The following is an 18,332-nucleotide window of genomic DNA, read 5'->3' on the forward strand; positions in this document are numbered from 1 at the left end:
CATATGTACCTCAAGCTTTTCTGGAAAAAAAAAAAGATAAAATGATTGATTTCAGCCATCCACAAGCACTAGTTTTAGGAGAAGGATTTATGAAGAGCAATGAAATATTATAATTAGTAAAAATCCTGGCCCCAAATAGTTGCAAGTTTTACCAAAGTATCAGGGAGCTTTAGCCTTTCCTACCACTTAAGTTGCTGAGGTGTATGTATAACAAGTTGTTTGATGCGCTTGCAGCAACATAATTTCCCCTTCCTCCCTCTGTGTTGGGATTGCACTGTCCCAGCAAATGCTGTTAGGTTCTTAATGAGCATCTGGAGTCATTGCACAGGCAATGCAAATACGAGTTCCTGTTTCATTTAGGTAAGCATGCTTTTCTCTTTTTAAACCAACTATTAACTTAGTGGTGAGATGATGCCTACAAAATTCACACAAACATTCCCCGAGGGTTTTGAAGTAAAATTCATAAACATCTGTTGATAGAAAAGCTCACTTTCACTAAAATACATCTGGCCTTTTTACATATGGGCAAGTGACACACAGAGAGCAAGGGCCTGTCCTATGGCTCTTGATTTCTCCATGCAGGAGGCTCCTAGGATTAGAAGCCATCATTAAAGGCAGTCACAAAATGTAGCTGTGTCTAGCATTCATGTTGATGTTAGTCTGTCTGGATCGGAGATGGTCACATTTTTACAAAGGACCCACCGAAGTACTGCAGTTTGGAAACCGAACTTTTGAGTAAAAATGCAGTTTCTGAATTAATTAAAATAAAGCGGCTCCATATTCCCTGTGAGAAGATATCCATCCATTTCATATTTTCTCGCCCCTTAGTATTCCCATAATGTTTTCCTCTAGCCTAGCACATCTTCCACCCACATTTCACCCTCTTAAGCAATCTATTTTCAATTCTCCTAAGAGCTGCTTCACAAGTGAGCATTTCACAGCATGTGTCAGGGTAAAAGGAGAAAGTATTCCCAGTCTCTCAAGTAAACTTTCTTATAAGTCCTCTGTGTGAAGGAAATAAGTCTCGTTTCTTGATAGACTAAAGTTTTGAGTCCCTAGATTCCTAAGCAGGATGTTTCCCCCCAGTACTGGTTTTCCCACCAGTTGCTATGGGGCTAATGGGAAGGCAAGTTTCCAGTTGTGGTGTGAGAGAACAAGAGAAACAAGGTCTCTGACTCCCTCTCATTACTGTTTCTTCAAGCTCAAAAGCCAAATGCATGACAGGAAGAGGGGAAATCTGCAACAGGGCTTGCACCTGTAAAGACAAGGCACACTGGGACAAGTCAACAGCAGGCTGGCCTCTTCTACTTCTTCCAAGTTTCAAAAGCCGCTTGGGACTCTAGGGTCTCCTGGTGCATATGGCAACAGATCTGCATTTCCCTAGGTGTTGCTAGTTACAAATGCTGGAGTCATACTTCTCTTGTTGCTTCTGCTGGGGCACTGGCAAGCATGCACCTATACTTGTAATGACTTCCATGAAAACTTAGGCTTTGGCATCACGGAAAGCCAGGCACTTTTCTCAAGGCATTTGAAAATGAACCTGTAAAATAACTCTCTTTCATCCACCCAGTTAAAGAATGCAACTCATTCCCATCCACTTTGAAAGCACCTTTAAAAGGCCATTCAACTCCCTCATTTCAGAGAGGGAGAGCAAGAGAGGAAACGATTCCCCTGCCATTACACCTGACCAGGTGTCTGCTCCCCAAGCGTTGCCAGCCAAGCAGATTCCCAGAGGCTTTTTGTTTTTACAGGATTCTCAGGCCTTTCTAAACTCCCTGCAGAGCTCTTCAGTCATCTCTTGCCCTTCCACATAGCGCAGCACAGTTGCTTGCATTACTCGTGCAATGATGCATACGATGTGGGTACATAGTCATATGTTTCCATAACACTCTTCAGGTATGCTCATAGATAGAGCTAGTTTCTTAACGAATGTGCATGATTAACATCCTCTTGTGATGTGACAGTGCTTTGGAACGGAAAATATTGTTTCTGTTCCCTGTGGTGTAGGTTTCCTCAGGTATGGTTGTGACACGCCGTACAGCACGTTCCCCAGTAGCTGTTGGAGTTGCTGTGTCAGAGGCTGGGACCCAGACCAACCCTCTGACAGTAGATGCAGCTCTACAGGTCTCAGGGTGCAGGGAGCGCTTGGGGCCTCTCTGGGAGGCCTGGGCTGGCAGTCAGCTCTCCTGCAGGAGGTGTGCTGCTGTTGATGAGTTGTGTTGTCAGGTAAGGGAGTTACGGGAGGAGGTCAGTAGGCTGCGCAGCATCCGGGAAGCGGAGCAAGTGATAGACAGGGTATTTTCGGAGACTGTGCAGCTTCAGGAGTCCCAACCCCCTGCAGCAGTGGAGTTGCCAGAGGGCTCTGTGCCGTGTGAAACGGTACATCATAACATCATAGAAGAAGGCTGGAAACTGGTCACTGCTCGTGGGAGGAGAAAGGCTCCTACTCCTCCTGAAGACCTGAAGCTGAAGAACAGGGTTAGTGCCCTCCAGGATGAGGAGGAGATGGGCATGGCTGCCAGGGAAGTACCTGGGACAACAGACCCTGTGCCCTGCCGGAACGCCCGGAAAAAGCGGCGGGTGATTGTTGTGGGGGACTCCCTGCTGCAGGGGACGGAGGCATCTATCTGCCGACCTGACCTCTTGTCTAGAGAGGTTTGTGGCCTGCCGGGGGCTCGTGTGAGAGATGTCATGCAAAGACTGCCTAGGCTCGTCCGTTCTTCGGACTATTACCCACTGCTGCTCTTCCATGTGGGCGCCAATGACACCAAGGGCAAACTGGAGACCATCAAGCAGGATTTCAGAGCTCTGAGGATGGTGGTCAAGGGTCTGGGAGCCCAGGTCATCTTCTCCTCAATCCTGCCAGTGAGGGGGATGGATGAGAGGAGGAGGAGACGGACTTATCAACATGTACAAGTATCTGAAGGGAGGGTGTCGAGAGGATGGGACCAGACTCTTTTCAGTGGTGCCGAGCGACAGGACGCGAGGCAATGGGCACAAACTGAAACACAGACGCTTCCATCTGAACATGAGGAAATACTTTTTCACTGTGAGGGTGACAGAGCACTGGAACAGATTGCCCCGAGAGGTGGTGGAGTCTCCTTCTCTGGAGATATTCAACACGCGCCTGGATGCAATCCTGTGCAATGTGCTCTAGGTGACCCTGCTTGAGCAGGGGGGTTGGACTAGATGATCTCCAGAGGTCCCTTCCAAACTCAGCAATTCTGTGATTCTACGTTGGTTAGTATTTCACAGGAATGTCTGCCTGTTGAGATGCTGTGTTACAACATTATCAAAATAGTTAAATATCATTGGATACAAAATTAGTAGATAGGAAACAGTATTTCCTTCACTGGTATTCAACAATGTGTGCACAATAAACTTCAGTGTATTACTTGTTTTTCAAATATTTGTACATAACTTACTGGAAATGCCATTTTATCCAAATTCTTTTAATTCTTTTATTTAAGTCCAATCACGTTAAGTAGTCAGTCAGAAATGTAGAGCAGAAACAGTTCCAAGTGGCAACGTGCCCACCTTTTCTTGTATTATGCATGACAACACTCTCCGTTTCCCTCCTGCAGGGAGGTTTTGGGATAGCAGAAGCAGCTGGCAAGAGAAGAGAGTATCTATCCAGAGGCAATCTATAACTCTCAGGTTAAATATTTCTCCTTAAACAGTAATGCTTTAGTACTGCCTACATACAGTGTTTCCAACTACACAATATAAATAGCTCGATTCGTACTGCTGTAAGCTACACGGGGATGAAAATTTGTACTTGATATCAAAGCAGGGAGGTGCAGCACAGCATTATTACTGAGACAGTTAAGGGCTTAATGGAAAACACTAGTCTCTCAACAGAAGAGCATCCTGCCCAGCTAAAAAGCTGGGGGCTATTCCTTACAGATAAGATTTGGTTGCTGGATGGGGATGATATGGGGCTCGTTTAATTTTCAACACTGGGCCTTGAACTCACTTTCCTGATGGTCCTAAGGTAGTGCAGGCACTGGAAGTGGACATAACAGGGTCAGTTTAAAGAGTTTCATTGGTCATCACTGATTTAGATTTCAAACAAAACTGAAGTTGAAATCCCAATTGCAAAATGCATCTCTAGTCCCTGATAATAGTGGAAAAAAGCAATATCAGCAAAGAACAGGAGGATGCAGTACACTGCATACAAAGTAAAGCATCTCAAAGCTTTTTTTCTTTTATAGCTGAATTTCAGAGTAGATTACGCATTTTTTAAACTTTATGAGCACTTACTCAGTCTTTCCATTTCCATTATGCTAATGAAAATTTGATCATTAAAACTGAGATTATGTGTTATTTCCACTGATAGAAAGAACAGAAAAATAATTAAAGTTTAATATTTCAAATTTAGGAGAAACAAAATCTCTCTAAGATCTATACTGTCCCAGGTTTGACAGTGACTAACTCAGCTTTTTAAACTCAGAAAATGCTTAATTTTAAGCAAATGGGTAATCCTACTAAGTCAAAAAAACAGATAAAGGAAAAAAACAGATACACTTTAAACACGTTTACATGCTCTAGTAGATAAGGGGGCAAACATCTGCCAGAGCTCCAGAGTCCTGCTTATAGGTAAGTAAATAAATAATAATGAAATACAGCAAAGTCAGCTTCTTCACAAAGGCAGGAGGAGTAAATTAAAATAAAACTTGCCCAGAAATACTCATTTTTCTAGTGCTGTAAAATTTCATCCCTGTATCAAATCTATTGTGATATTTATTTTGCTGAAAGTTCCAACAGCTGGAAACAAATAAATATTTTGGCTTTCATTTCAAGTAAAGAACAACTATTCTAGCCCCTGAGGTTGTAGAGAAAACATGAAAAAGTGGATTCAAGGTTCTAAAGCCGGAAGACAAATAAAAAAAATTACTTATTTATTGCTTAAATCTCATGACTTCTTAATGTATGGGGTTGGAGATAATTGTCTTTTCTCTAGATGAAATATATTCCTCTTCCCTTATTTGCAGTACAGATAAAAATTACAGTTCAGGTGTAAGATATTGTAGCTCACATAAAGTAATTAATTATTTATAACAAAGATTAATATGCTGGCCTCCTTTACATTTATGAGAATACAGTGATGAACTGAGCGTACAAACCTGAACTGAATAAAAATACATCAAGAGTTCAGGATGTATACAATAAGGAAGCAGATCTATCACAAACATCCACTAAAATAATTAATTCACAAAAATCTCAGCTATATAAATAATACAAATCTTTGAAAGATATGCTAGGAATGTTAAAAACTAAAAACCATGTTGGATTTTTTTGCACAATCTCAGATCCTCTCTAAGAACAGAGGCTAAAGGAAAACAGCTCTGCTTTGCTGAGACAGAATTCATGCGTGTTTAAACTATTTATGTTCAGTCCTGGCAAAAAACAGAAGATTTTTTCCTCATTTTACCTTATGTCTTTCCAGTCTCCTTAAATATGCCTAACTAGCAAAAAGAACTCAAGTAAGAGTAAAGACAGACTATTTTCCTGCCTGGACAAGATATTCATCATCCTTGTCATTATATGCACAACCATGAAGTCGCATAGAAGTACATTGTACTTGGGAAAATTCTTTTAACTTGGTCTTAAAGGGTATATATTTTTGAAATTTCAGTAACTCAAAAAACATGATGGAGATACCTGAAAAATATTATTTCAAGTTTTCAAACTCCTTTTTTTCCAATAAAATGTGACAAAGACATTAGGACTTGTATTTGTTTATGCTAAGCTGTAGGTTTTGTGACTGAAAGCCCAGGAGTTTCCCAGTGACTTACCCACTCTTCCTCGTCGTACTCAGAATGATGAGGTATAGAGTCCTGTCGTTTAATCTGAGAAGGATGATCCTGATGCTGAGAATCACACCCTTCTTCCACACTGTTTCTGGGCATGACCGGTTTCTTGAGGACACAGCCAGGCCGGGCTGTGTATAGTGCTAAAAGGGCACTTCTCACCAGCTGATCCTTAAATGCGTGCACAAATAACTCTGTCTAGAGAAAGGAAATGAATGGGAGATTAGGCCAAAGAGTGCAACATGGCAAGGTAAGAAATGACAACACTGAACTATACTTTGGCAGACTGGATGTCCGTTTCAGGGCAGCCTGGGAGGTGCAAAGCAATGCAAACCACCAAACAGCAGGGAACAATTCCAGGGTTTGGGGGATATCACCATATTCTATGATCCCATTGTTCGAAGGATTGACACAAAAGTACGGTATCTGTTATAAAGATCATCTGCTTACACAATCCTGTTTTTTTCATTCTAGTTCCAAATCTTGCCTGCAGAGACAAGTCTCTGTGAGGACCAGTTTTAAGAGTACCTAACTACTGCTCAAGAATTTTCTAACAAGTGTCAGATAAAATATGATTAACAAATTCTAGTATTTCCTTAAATAAAAAACACACTGCACTCCATGGCTGAGTTTAAAGTATCTGCAAAAGCAGTGTTTTCAGGGACAAATTATGGTAACTGTAGGTATCCACCCAGATAACAAAGCAGGTGACGATGTCTGACTTCCAGCTCTATTTTCTTTCTTTATTTTTAAAGAAAGAAGCCTTTGAAGGAATTTTTCCAAGCTCTCTGAAGTTCTCATTTAATCAACAATTGCTGTATCATTTTTCTAAGTTGTTCTTGTTGACCGTGACAGCTGAAAGTTTACCTTTCTTGGTTTTGAAAAACCTCCAACCTCTCCCCATTGCTTCCCCCTCCCCAGACAAGGAAAGAAAAGACAGTAATGCCCCTGCTTTCTGCATATGGTTTTTCACATCTCCAGACAGTATCTCCATGTAACAGCATAAACTGTTGTATTGTTAATTTTCAAAGTCATTCTCAGGCCACAATCAAGTTTTAATATCAAGTGTGATACCTTGTAAGCAAATTATGTTAATATAAAGCAGAATTACACTAGTTTCACTGTATCTCCATGCAAAAGGCTTCTACAGCCCACATAATAAACAGGCATTAAATATTAAGAGAGAGGATTGCAGATCCCCCTTTTAACAGCATATCATGTCTCTTCAGAACTAGGCTTGCTTCAGTGAATACAGGAAATGCTTGCTTTCCAATTTTAACTCATCCTCAGTACAACGAAGGCATGCAGCAAAGCACAAAACAGATCTTCATCCCCACCAGCGATGGGATCTGTTCCTTGTCAACTTCATCCTGGTGTAAGATTGTCTCCTCCGATGCTTTTAATTTGGGCTGACTCTTATATCCTTCAAGAAATGCCCTTTCATGAAGCATCACTGCTCCATACTAGCGCTGGTGTTGCCACCACTGTGCCGAGTGGGCCCAGTGGGATTTAAGTGCCTTCCTAGTTACTTACACCACCCCAGATTGTCATGCTACCTATGTGCGCCTCATCTTAATTAAGTACGCATGCAGAAAAGCATATAGATATAGTCAGAGCAACCAGCCTAAACAAGCAGTCACACAAAACTAGGAAATGCTAGAGAGAAAGGATGCCCGGCCAAGCTTCATTCAGACCTTCCATATTTCATATGCAAAACCATTAGGAGAACCAGCAGAAAAATCAACTTCTTAAGTGTCAGTTTCTGCCTGCCTGCAAATCTTTCTCCCAGCTTCTGCACTCCTTTCTTCTATTCTTATCCCACCCCTTTTTGCTAGTACTTGCTCTGCTTACATACCTCTCTTTTCCTCCTGCACTCGTTTTCTTTCGTGCCTCCACCCCCTCAACAGTTTACTGACCATAATGGTCTAAATAATTGATAGCTTCCTTAAAGCTCCAGCTGCTGAGGTTGAGCACCTGTATGAGAAGTTTCTGTTTTTCACCAATTTCACGATTTTTAGGAAAAAAGTTATTTTTGATCCATAACAGTTGCACAGAAAAAGCCTGAAAACTTGAAGAAATGCAAGTAAATAAACTAAATAAAAGTAAAGTAAACAAACTCCCAAAGGCTTGAAAATAAGAACGTTAAGGATATCTAAGGTATGACTTTAAATCAATCCCAGGACTTCTTTGAGACCTGATTTGGGATTCTTTACCGATTGGGCTTGGCAACACTATTCATCTCTCTGGCAATTGCATCAGACCCATTCTGCCTCCTCCTTACTAACTTAATGGCTAAGGAAAAGGGTGCTTTAACAGAGGCCACTTCCTTATTTGTGGCCTTTCAGGACTGCTCCCTGGTAGTCCTGGGACTAAAGTGCTTCTGTAATTAAATTGCATTCAAGGATTCTATTGGTTTAACAACAAACTACATTTTAACTACATTTTCTTGCAGCTAAATACAGCTAAATTTGCAGAACATCACCATTTATAAAATTGTATTGACATCACAAAACAAGTATATACAAAGAAATGCAAACTTTGCAAATTCTTTTAGATACTTGACTAAAGAATACTTCTGCAAATAAAGATAGGCATAGCTGGAAAATGAATTTATCAAGCCCTCTGCAAGCTGCAAATGCTGATATACTTGTCGACAGCTAAAGGCTTCTTTAATCAATTAACAGAAACCGTTGATAAAAGTCTCAGGAAAACACTACAGCAAATTGAAAATCATATATGGAGAAGTAAAACCATGCTCAATATGAAAGGATAAAATAAGCAGCAGTGGAATTATTTGATTTAATTTTCATTTTCAATGCATGCAGCCTGTCCTTCCATCTCTAACAAAAATATTTGTCTTAATTGTAATTCACATCTTTTATAGAACACATGCTTACTACTACCTAATGTTTTTAGAAAGAACCATTCTATATATCAAGCTCAACCTCATCTTAAAATAAAAAGCCTAAACAATATACATTTCTAACCAACTAGAGAAATTTCATCACCAGTCAAATCATTAATTCCAATTTCTTCAAATAGCTGTTTAATTTCTAAATGTATATGAAATTAAAAAGTAATAGAACATCTCTTCTTTACGTATAGAAGTTCCTGAAAGGTGGGAGAGCAGAAGCATCTGATATGCCTCAAGAATACAGGTAGGCTTCATGTAATTTTAACCAGAAGAGTATACCAACACATCTCAAATCCAACCAGGAACTCTCTGCTAGTCCTGGTTCTCCCATACTCTCTCAGACTGGATAGATGGACAGCTTATTGGAGGGTATTGATGCTTAACACTGAGGGATCTAACATTATTTTCCGGTCCTGAAATGCTGCTTTGTGCTAACCTTGAGGGATCGAGGCGCAGCACCATGTGGGGTTTTTGACATTCATTCCCCCCTCCCCTGAAGCTGCTCCCTGATCTTTGCTTTCCTCCCCAACTCTCTTCCCTTTCTTACAAGCGGTCACCCCTCTGCACCATCTTCTTCAGCAACGAACCCCTTCCCAGTAACCCTCCTGCCCTCGGTGTGAAGGCAGCAGTTGGCAGGGAAGCGGGTGTTCAGCCGCTCACGCAGCCGTTGCTGTTTGCACAACTGGACTTGTCTCTTCCAAGCAGAAGGGGAGGCTGGATAAAAGCTCTGGGCTGCCTGCTGGACTGCACAGGGTGAGACCACCGCTTGCGCTCCTGGGAACCTCTGCTCCTATACTAACCAGCAGTTTAATCCTGGCCCTGGAAAGTCAGCAGGAACATATACAACTAAATCATACCTATAAAATATTTGTGAGTTTTGCAAACACCTAAGGTTGTCTTTCCTGAGCCTTTTTTGCACTCAGAGTCTCCAATGGGCTATGGTCCAAACAGGGTTAGCGTCACCGCTGGCTGCAGCACTCCTCCTCCCAGAGGGGCACTGGTGGGACAGGAAGAGCAGCTGGCTACCGCTAACACAGACGCCTTAGCAACGGGGTCTTGACCAGCCAGAACAAGTTTGTTTTGCTTTACTTGTGCATGAATTTTCTTTGAACAAACACTTAACAAAGCAGCTCTGCTTCTTCTATGGGCAGCAAAAAATGGCCTTCTCCAGTACTACATGAAAAGGTGAGCTACAATTGTCACAAAATAAAACAAAACTCCTCCCTTTCATTTCCATGCGGATTCTACTTTCCTATACATCACTGACAGTCACAGCAACTTGGCTGTCCTCAAAGTTACTGTGGATTTACACACCTTTAACCAAGAGCAATGTTTGGCTCCCCACAGTTCCAATGCAAAGCCATCACAGTGTGCAGCTGAGCTCAATGTTCAAATTTGAGACTCTGCTGGGATAGTATTGCTCAGCAGACCACAGGAGTTGCCACTTCCCAATAGCTGAAGATATATTGACATGATTGTTGATAGTGTTATTAAGTCATATTGAGATCACATTACAGAAGGTATGGTGCATGAAGTGATGGGAAACTTTTTTCAAACCCTCTGGTCATAGTTGTAGTGCTTAATATTTTCATAGGATAACATATGCTTAGAAGTACTTTGCAGGCTTTAACTAATCCCCAAAATCATGCTGTGAGACAGGTGGGAAATATTATCTTCCTTAATTCAGAGCTAAGAAAACTAAGACAAGGAAGTGCCTACAGCTACAGAGGAAAATAATAGATGAAGGATTAAAATTTGAGACCTCCTGGCTCTGACTTTTGAGCTTCCCCCTCCAGATTGGGTTGCCATTTCTGGTCATGCAACTATTCTAAACCTTATGCACAAATCTGGTTTGAATTATCTCCTATAAGCAGCAGTTTGAAGTAGTATGAAGTATCACAGAAAGAGAAATAAAATAATAGTTTATCATCCCACTGAATTTATAATAATCTATTTCTGATAAACCCCAGTATGTGGCCATCAGAGGATAACAAAGGCACATGAAATAAAATTAATTATACTTTCAAATAAAGACAACCCTAGACCTATAAATGTCATTATTTTTTACATGGAAAGCCTAAAGAAATGCTAAAGCACATTCTTTTTCCAATGCCAACATTTTGAAGCTTATTCTAACGGAGCATATTTAACATTTCCTGATGCTATGAAAGTCAATTTATGCAGAAAAAGACAGCAGCTAGGGATTTGGTTATTCCACTTCCCATTGCAGTGAAGATTTGAATCTTACTTTTTCTGAAAGCATCTTTAAAGAGTTCTTCAAGCTGTCTGGAGAACGCTGGCTTGCAGAATTAAGCAGCAGGTCTGCATGGCTTGATATGAGAGGTTGTAGATGATTGATGTTGCTGAGAACTTCTTTTGCCTTGGCTGTGTTTTCAGGTGAATAGTAAATACACTGGTACCCAGTACTGTAATAACAGAGAAACGGTTGCATAATGTCAAAATGGTTTCTGTTATTAATAACAATGCTTAATGTACAAAAATTTTTGCCACTGCTATTACAAGAATGACAAGATATGTGAACTTTACTGATATTATTGAAGAGTTTCTTCCTCTTCGGGTAAAAACAAGTCCTTGCTTGAACATCAGAGGACAGCAGACTGCCCACCAATAAACACTTCAAGTTGTACCGTTCAACCTAATTATTCTTTTGGTGCCCTGTGTGATCGATCTTAAAATGGATTAAAAAAAATTTTTTTTTAATAGAATTCTGAGGAAAACAAAGGTTCAGCCAGGTCACATAATAATCAAAGAGCATAAAACTCCTTATTCTTCCCTCCAAACTCTGCTGTCACACTAACAACTATCTTATGAAGTGCTCCAAAATGGGTCATTCGTCATTACTGATCAATGGCCTGTAAGATGTTTTGGTCAGCATCAATGACCTGTCCAAGAAGTGATGATAACCAGAGTTATTTCCAAAAAAAAGTCACATACCTAATTTGCAAGAAAGGACACAGAAATGGTTTGAGGGAGGAAAATAAAAAGTTAATTACTACAAAAACACTCCAACACATACTACAAAACTTACTACTTTCCTTTTAACCGTTCACAAACTACCGCACTTATATTTGCATGACTGCTTCTCCTTTTGAAAACTTATCCCTTGTTTCTTTTCCAATGCTTATTAGTTAAGTGATACCTTTTATTCCATTATTCCAAGACACCATTTTTAAACAGTATGCACACTTACTAGTTCTTTGCTGCAACATACATCTTCCCACTTAAAACTCTGGTACACAGTCCTTCCCCTTATAAAGCCCTGCCTCACTCCTTCAGTGAAATTAACCCAAACCTTCTGCAGTTTTAGACTGCAAAACTGTAATGTTAATATGACTGTAAACTGTAATGTTAACATAGGAAAATGGCTTTGCACTCTGGGTCAGGCGTGCAGCATGAAGTTTATGCACGATTTTAACTCAGCTTCACTTTGCTAACCACTCAACGGAAAGCTCAAGGAACAGGTGAGAAAGGACCTAATGAACTCCAGGATTAAAAAAAGGCAGATGTCAGGCAATTCCAATAGGCTGTACATGAAATGCTGAGTCAGCTGCATCTTGTAATTACTAGTATTTTTTCATTATGTAAGCAACCAGCTCCTGGAACATTACCAATGACACAGCAGCCTATAAACTCCCCAGTTGCTTCTGTAGCCCCTGTAGATGGAGCAGGGACAATGTCTGAGTAATACCCTCTATTAACTGTAATGAAGACATACTCTTAAAAGTCTTGATACTTCGGAGTCCCAAGTGATCTTCTCTAATTCCTCTTGCAGTCTTCTCCCTCCCTTTATCAAGCAGCGCTTTTGCAGGCTGAATTTGGCTAACACTGTCAAGCTCACTGCGCACGTACCCCTCTTTGGGATTCCCCTCAGTTTAATTCCCAAAACTTTTCACCTATCTCGCAGCTCTAAGCTCCAGTGAATACTGCAGCAGAAAAGCTATGGACAATGCTATAAGAAAGAGAGAGAGAGAGATACTAACCCTGTGGGTAGTACTCATTTTAATAAAGTCTATCGTAGCTTTTAAATAAAGAATATTATGAAGACAGAACGACTCTTTCTTCAGAATGAAAAGTTCTCTAAAGGGAAAAAAAAAGTTTTCTATCAGGTCTCACACTCTGCCTAATTTTACCATTCCCTGAATTCAAGAAAACATCAGACAGCTCAAATATTCAGTTTCTTTCAAAATTTGAGGGCAACTAAAAGGGTTTTTTTTGAGTACAATTCCAAAGAAACTGAGCCATTCATTTTCAGAGATAAAATACTCAGGGATATCTGAAGTTTCTACTAATGTTGTCTCTCTATACTGTTGCATCTCATATTAGTCTGGGATTTTCTGTGGCCTTATCTTTCATGAAAAGACATTAATACTTCCAAATTCACTGAAATGAGTTTCCTTAAACAAGTATTTTTCAGAACTTGCTGCCACATATAGCTATGGTACATGCACAAAAAATATATTCTATGCAACTGCAAATGTTTCTGACTTATCTTCAAACTGATATATATATTATCATGCACACTTCTGTTCGATAAACTTTCTTGAAATACACATTTCACTGTTTTTGGTTTGGCAACTGCAAATGCAATTACGGTCTTGAAAAGCAGTGTATAACTATGCTTACCAGTTAACCATTCCTCCTATCTGTTAATTCCCCAAGTACAGGTTTGAGCAAAGTAAGGACACCCATTTCAAGCAAGGTGTATTTTCTGATACACTGATACTGTGAATATTTCAATAAACTGTTTTAATAACAAGCCTGAGGCTCAAAGGTGTGCAAGACATTGTCATATGCACCGACAATGATGTCTTGAAAGCTACCGGGACCTTCCCAGATTGGCTTGAAAAATAATCTCTTCCCACATCTTTCATTAGGTTTTCAGATCAGTTAGCCTAGAGAAAATAGATGCTAAATCTGCATTTTTTTTTCCTGTTCACTTTATATCGATTGATATCTCAAGGTGTCACTTCTTCCTTCATCCAAAGCTTCAGAAAAGCCAGTCCCATTGTAAAACAGAAAATTTAAATTGTAAAAGCTGCCCTTGGAAATGCTAAGTGGCCTCAAAGTATCCTCAAGCAGTTAAACAAACAGGTGCATACAAAATAAAGTTGTCATTGCTGCAGTGAAAGAAATTTCTCTGTGGTAAGAATGAGAATGGCCCTTTCAAGTATTTATTTAAAGCGCTCCCACTCCTAAATATTCAAATAAGTGAGGTCATATTCAGAGCCTGCTTTATACCTTCCACTGGAAGGACCTGCATGGGTCCAAAGAAAATAAAAACACATGCTGAGTTTCTTATGAGCTGACCACTGAGATAGATGAAAGGTGAATTTTGGAGGTTCCTTCCTTTCTACTTTATGGGAATTCATAGACTTAGTGACCATTTCTTCAGGAGTTATAAACTATTTTGATTTCCTTTTATTTCTATGCCTTCAGAGTGGTATGAGCAAACAATGAGGAATACCTTTTCCACTGATAAATGATTTGAGAAAATGCAAACTAAGCCACTGATGGGTTAATGCCAACTTCTGCTCAACCTTTAAGCCAATACTAGATTTTTATAATCTTCCATTTTATTCTTTATCATATTCTGCCTATGAAGCTTTGAGCATTTAACATAATAGAACTCATTTTCTATCGGCAGCCAGGATGAGTTAGTCTACCACACACACAGTACTTCCTGCATTCCCATCCAAAAGCTTTGCCACTGACTGCATGAGTTTGGCACAGTTAGTCCAAGTGTTGAGCAGTCACAGCTCCTGGTGTGGTCAGTGACAGTTTTGGCTGCTTAAAACTTCTGAACAGCCACAGCACTAAATACACACATCCAACACTTAGTTAACAAAACATGTAAATAACACTTTGGTATAAGTTTAGCAGTTAACATAGAGCATTTGTTTGAGTATAGCACTGAACTGAAACCTTAGTGAAGGCCTTTATCTTTTCTTAGTCTTATTTTGACTTTCTGAAGAATAAGAAAAATAATATTTTATCTACTTCGCAGGGCTGTCAGAAATGAAGATGCTACCTCAAGCTACTGTTTGTTTATTGAAAAATTGCCTGTAGATACTTTCTACTTAGTACAAATATTGCAGAAGAGAGATCTCATTTTGAACAGCATGTTTTCAAGCACAGGTATTCCTCAGGCTCTCTAGAATATGGGAAGAAAACACCATAATTTTGTTCATGTTCAAAATAACTCTTGCCATTAAAAATACATAATCCTTCAAATTTGCAGTCTAGTAAATTAGGGAAGATAAAGAAACTATTTTATGAATGAATCCTTATCTAGCCTTACTAGATTTTTTATTGTCGAATGCATGGAAGATAAACTGTTTTATTACTCAGTGAGCATGTAACATATCAAGGTAATTTTACTTATATTTTCTTAGTGACTTCCATAAATACTTACTTTCGCCTTTCCGCCTCAAATTTACTCAGCAGTTTCCGGAGACCGCCATTCTTAAATCCCTGACAGTGCGCTGCCGGGGCTCCCATGGTGATGACATCGTACACAGCATCTGCAAGGGGAACAGACAAGCACTGAGATTTGCACCCACCTACGCCCAAGGCACAGCAACACTTTGGTATCCACTGTACAGGAGATGGGGCGAACGAGTGTTTTATTTTACTAGGAATAACTGAGAAGCTGTCTCTGGAGGGAGCAAAGAACTAATCAATCTTTCCACACAGCCACCTTAATACTTACCTGATTTATTACTGCCTCTAAATCATATGCCACAGTGTAGAACAATATTCTAGCTCTGCAGTTTACAAAGTTGCAAACTAAATTGGTCCTTTGTGTATTTCACTTACTACCTCTTCTATTATTTAATATGCAGTCATATTGCAATGCACAGATTCATGCATTTTAGGGTCAAAATAGACCATTATGATGAAATAGTCTGACTGCCTGAATAATACAAGCTACACAATTTCAGCCAGTGATTCCTGCATCAAGCTGATAGCTTCTGGCTGAGTGAAGGCATCTCTCTTGCTCTCTTTTTTAAGAGCACGAGAGGGCACACGAGAGTGAGGTAATCTTGATTTAAAGACTTCAAATGACAATGAATTCACTGCAGCCCCACAGAAGTTGCTCCAAAGATTAATCAGCCTTACCAGTACAGGTCTGCATTTCATTTCCAGTTTGAATTTGCTTAGTTTCCACTTTCAGATCTAACCACCTCTTTGATGCTAAATTGAAGAGTTCTGTTCAGTAAGATTCATTTACCTGATATTTATGTTTATAAAGAAAGACAATGCCAGTTGTTTTCAGCTGAAAAGTTAACACAACAGGAAACAAACTATTCTATTCAAAGATCGTCACTGCTGAGACCACAAAGCTCTTGCTGCTCTGTAGGTACCTGATGTCTTGTGACATGAATGATGAACTTTTCTACAGATACATGCTTACAGAACTGGAGATGAAACACTTTTTGAGAAACAGCCTCTCATTTTGTGCCTGTGATTGATTTTCAGTGCAGAGACAAAGATTTAATTACACCCAGAACCACAGTCATTATTCCCTCAAAGTCTTGGTATTTACATTTGCACTAAGCAGTATCTGTATTATGCTCAAGTTCACTGGAAGTATGAAGACACAGGTCAAATTGAGGCATTTTTAAAATGTATTTCTAAAGGAAACCATCAGAGGATCTTTCTTTGTGAACTATTTTATTCATCAAGGAAGCATTCCATGTAAATTAAAATCTAATCCTCTCCTAAAATAGAACTTTTCTTGCATTCTGATGATAAATATCCCTAGAAGCAAGAACACTGTACAAACGATTCACAGTTAATGAACTGTGCTTTACTTCTGGAGCTGAATTTCAAAGCATATTCGCTCAAATTGATTTGAACTCTAATGCATTGGTGGCTCTTCAATTCCCACTTAAAAAGAGAAGTGGCACACTTTCGTTAGCCTCAGGTGAGCTTCAGGGGTTCCTAAATCACCCATTCTTTCGGCTCTTCATGGAGATTTACCCATAACACACAATCTTGAGCAATTAGAGCTCCACCGTTACTTGACAATAAGTAGTTCTACTGCTTTCAACAGCAATGGCTTGAAACCAAAGAGGAAACCATCAGGCCACCCAGATGAATTCTGAATTCATTTACGGCTTCTGACTTTGTTTATGGCTAACTCATGAACCTTGGGGAAACATTTAAAAGACTAACTCCCCGTGCTTTTGCTGACTCTGTATTAAAAATCAAGGGTGAACCTGCTCATAATCAACTGCCTGTGGGAAGCTTTCGGTCAGCCAGGCACCGCGTCTTGGCGTAGCCGAGGAGCAGTTGTTTCAGAGGCAAACAGCCCCCGAGCAGCTGAGCACCTCCCCTGCTGCTGCCGCGGGTGCTACCAGCCAGCGCAGGGCCAGCAACTGCCCCCTGGGATCCCCAGCTGTCCTACTGCTGGGGGGCCTCCACAGCTGCCCCAGACCCCTGGCCCCGCTCCTGCTCACAGGCCTGCTGGCGCTGCTCACCGTGAACCTTGGCAGAAAGCTCTTCAGCCACTGCCATGTGCTCCAGACTTACAAATCACTGTGATCGTTCCCTGCAAGCCTCTAGGAAAGGAGGCGTCTGTTTTTTAAGACCAGACAAATGAAACCACTGCAAGAAATCAAGGGAGAGGGAGAAGACCAAGAAGCAGCCATCTACGACACTGGTGATGTACCTGGGGCAGTCTCACTCCCACCTTCCAAAGCATGTTATGTTGGAAAGCGTTGCAAGACTGGGGAGGAAATGCCTTGCTATGTGCTTCATTTCCAAATCGACGTGGCTCCTAGCGAAGGAGGCACAGCGCCAGTGTGAGCGTGTGGCTGGAGAAATGCTCCAGTACTTCAGATGCAGCACCCACTTGGGGACCAGACTGCTGCTGACAATCCTCTGCAGCGCAGGAAAGCTCAAAGCGCAGCAGAAGATGGTAGCAGCTACAGAAGATTGTCAGCGTGATCCGCCAAAGTTAACACCAGTCACCTACCTGCCAACAAACAATAATTCCTCTGCCACACAGAAATATCAGCTAACTGCTCATCCCTCCTGCCTGAATAAAACACAGAGCTTTTGCAACACAGTGACCACCACAGTGGCACGGTAGAAGTTCAATAAACCTAGTCTTTATCAGACCAATTCAAAGAGTTGAGGGATCCCTGTCTCAAGCAGAGCTCAATCTAGGGTTTGAACCAACAAACCTTGACTGTTAAAATAGCGTATCAGCCTCCCGCTGGCCTTCAGAGACACTTGCTGTCTTACACTGCATACAGAAGCAAAACGAAGGTCTATTTGGTACACTGATTTTATTTAAAACAAGCACACTTGAGTATTTTCTGTTTCCCCATTTCTTTGCCCATAATGACCTTGCATGATTAATACATAAGCAAGTGTATAACAAAACTATGGCAACATTTAAACTTAAATTCTGTAGTATGATGAACAAAGGAGATGTGGTATCTATCAAATGGATAGAGGTACAGTTATCACACAGAGAATTAGCATTTTTCTCAAAGCTGTTTCTATTGGAAGTTGAAGCACACAGGTATTTTCTGTTCAACGTCAGTACCCAATCACAACCTGAATCAAAGTTC

General features: G+C 40.5%; 1 protein-coding gene across 1 annotated transcript in view; it reads right to left on the minus strand.

The window, feature by feature from the left end:
* INPP4B (inositol polyphosphate-4-phosphatase type II B) overlaps nucleotides 1-18,332 on the minus strand; it is a 290,644-nt gene that overhangs the window by 57,842 nt on the left and 214,470 nt on the right. The window contains exons 15-17 of the mRNA XM_067297109.1: nucleotides 15,161-15,269; nucleotides 10,976-11,153; nucleotides 5,799-6,011 (exon numbers count right to left, since the gene is read on the minus strand). Coding sequence (XP_067153210.1) covers nucleotides 5,799-6,011; nucleotides 10,976-11,153; nucleotides 15,161-15,269 — 500 coding nt within the window. The remainder of the gene's footprint in view (nucleotides 1-5,798; nucleotides 6,012-10,975; nucleotides 11,154-15,160; nucleotides 15,270-18,332) is intronic.

The sequence above is a fragment of the Apteryx mantelli genome, chromosome 5 (genome assembly GCF_036417845.1).
Source record: "Apteryx mantelli isolate bAptMan1 chromosome 5, bAptMan1.hap1, whole genome shotgun sequence".
Classification (NCBI taxonomy): domain Eukaryota; kingdom Metazoa; phylum Chordata; class Aves; order Apterygiformes; family Apterygidae; genus Apteryx; species Apteryx mantelli.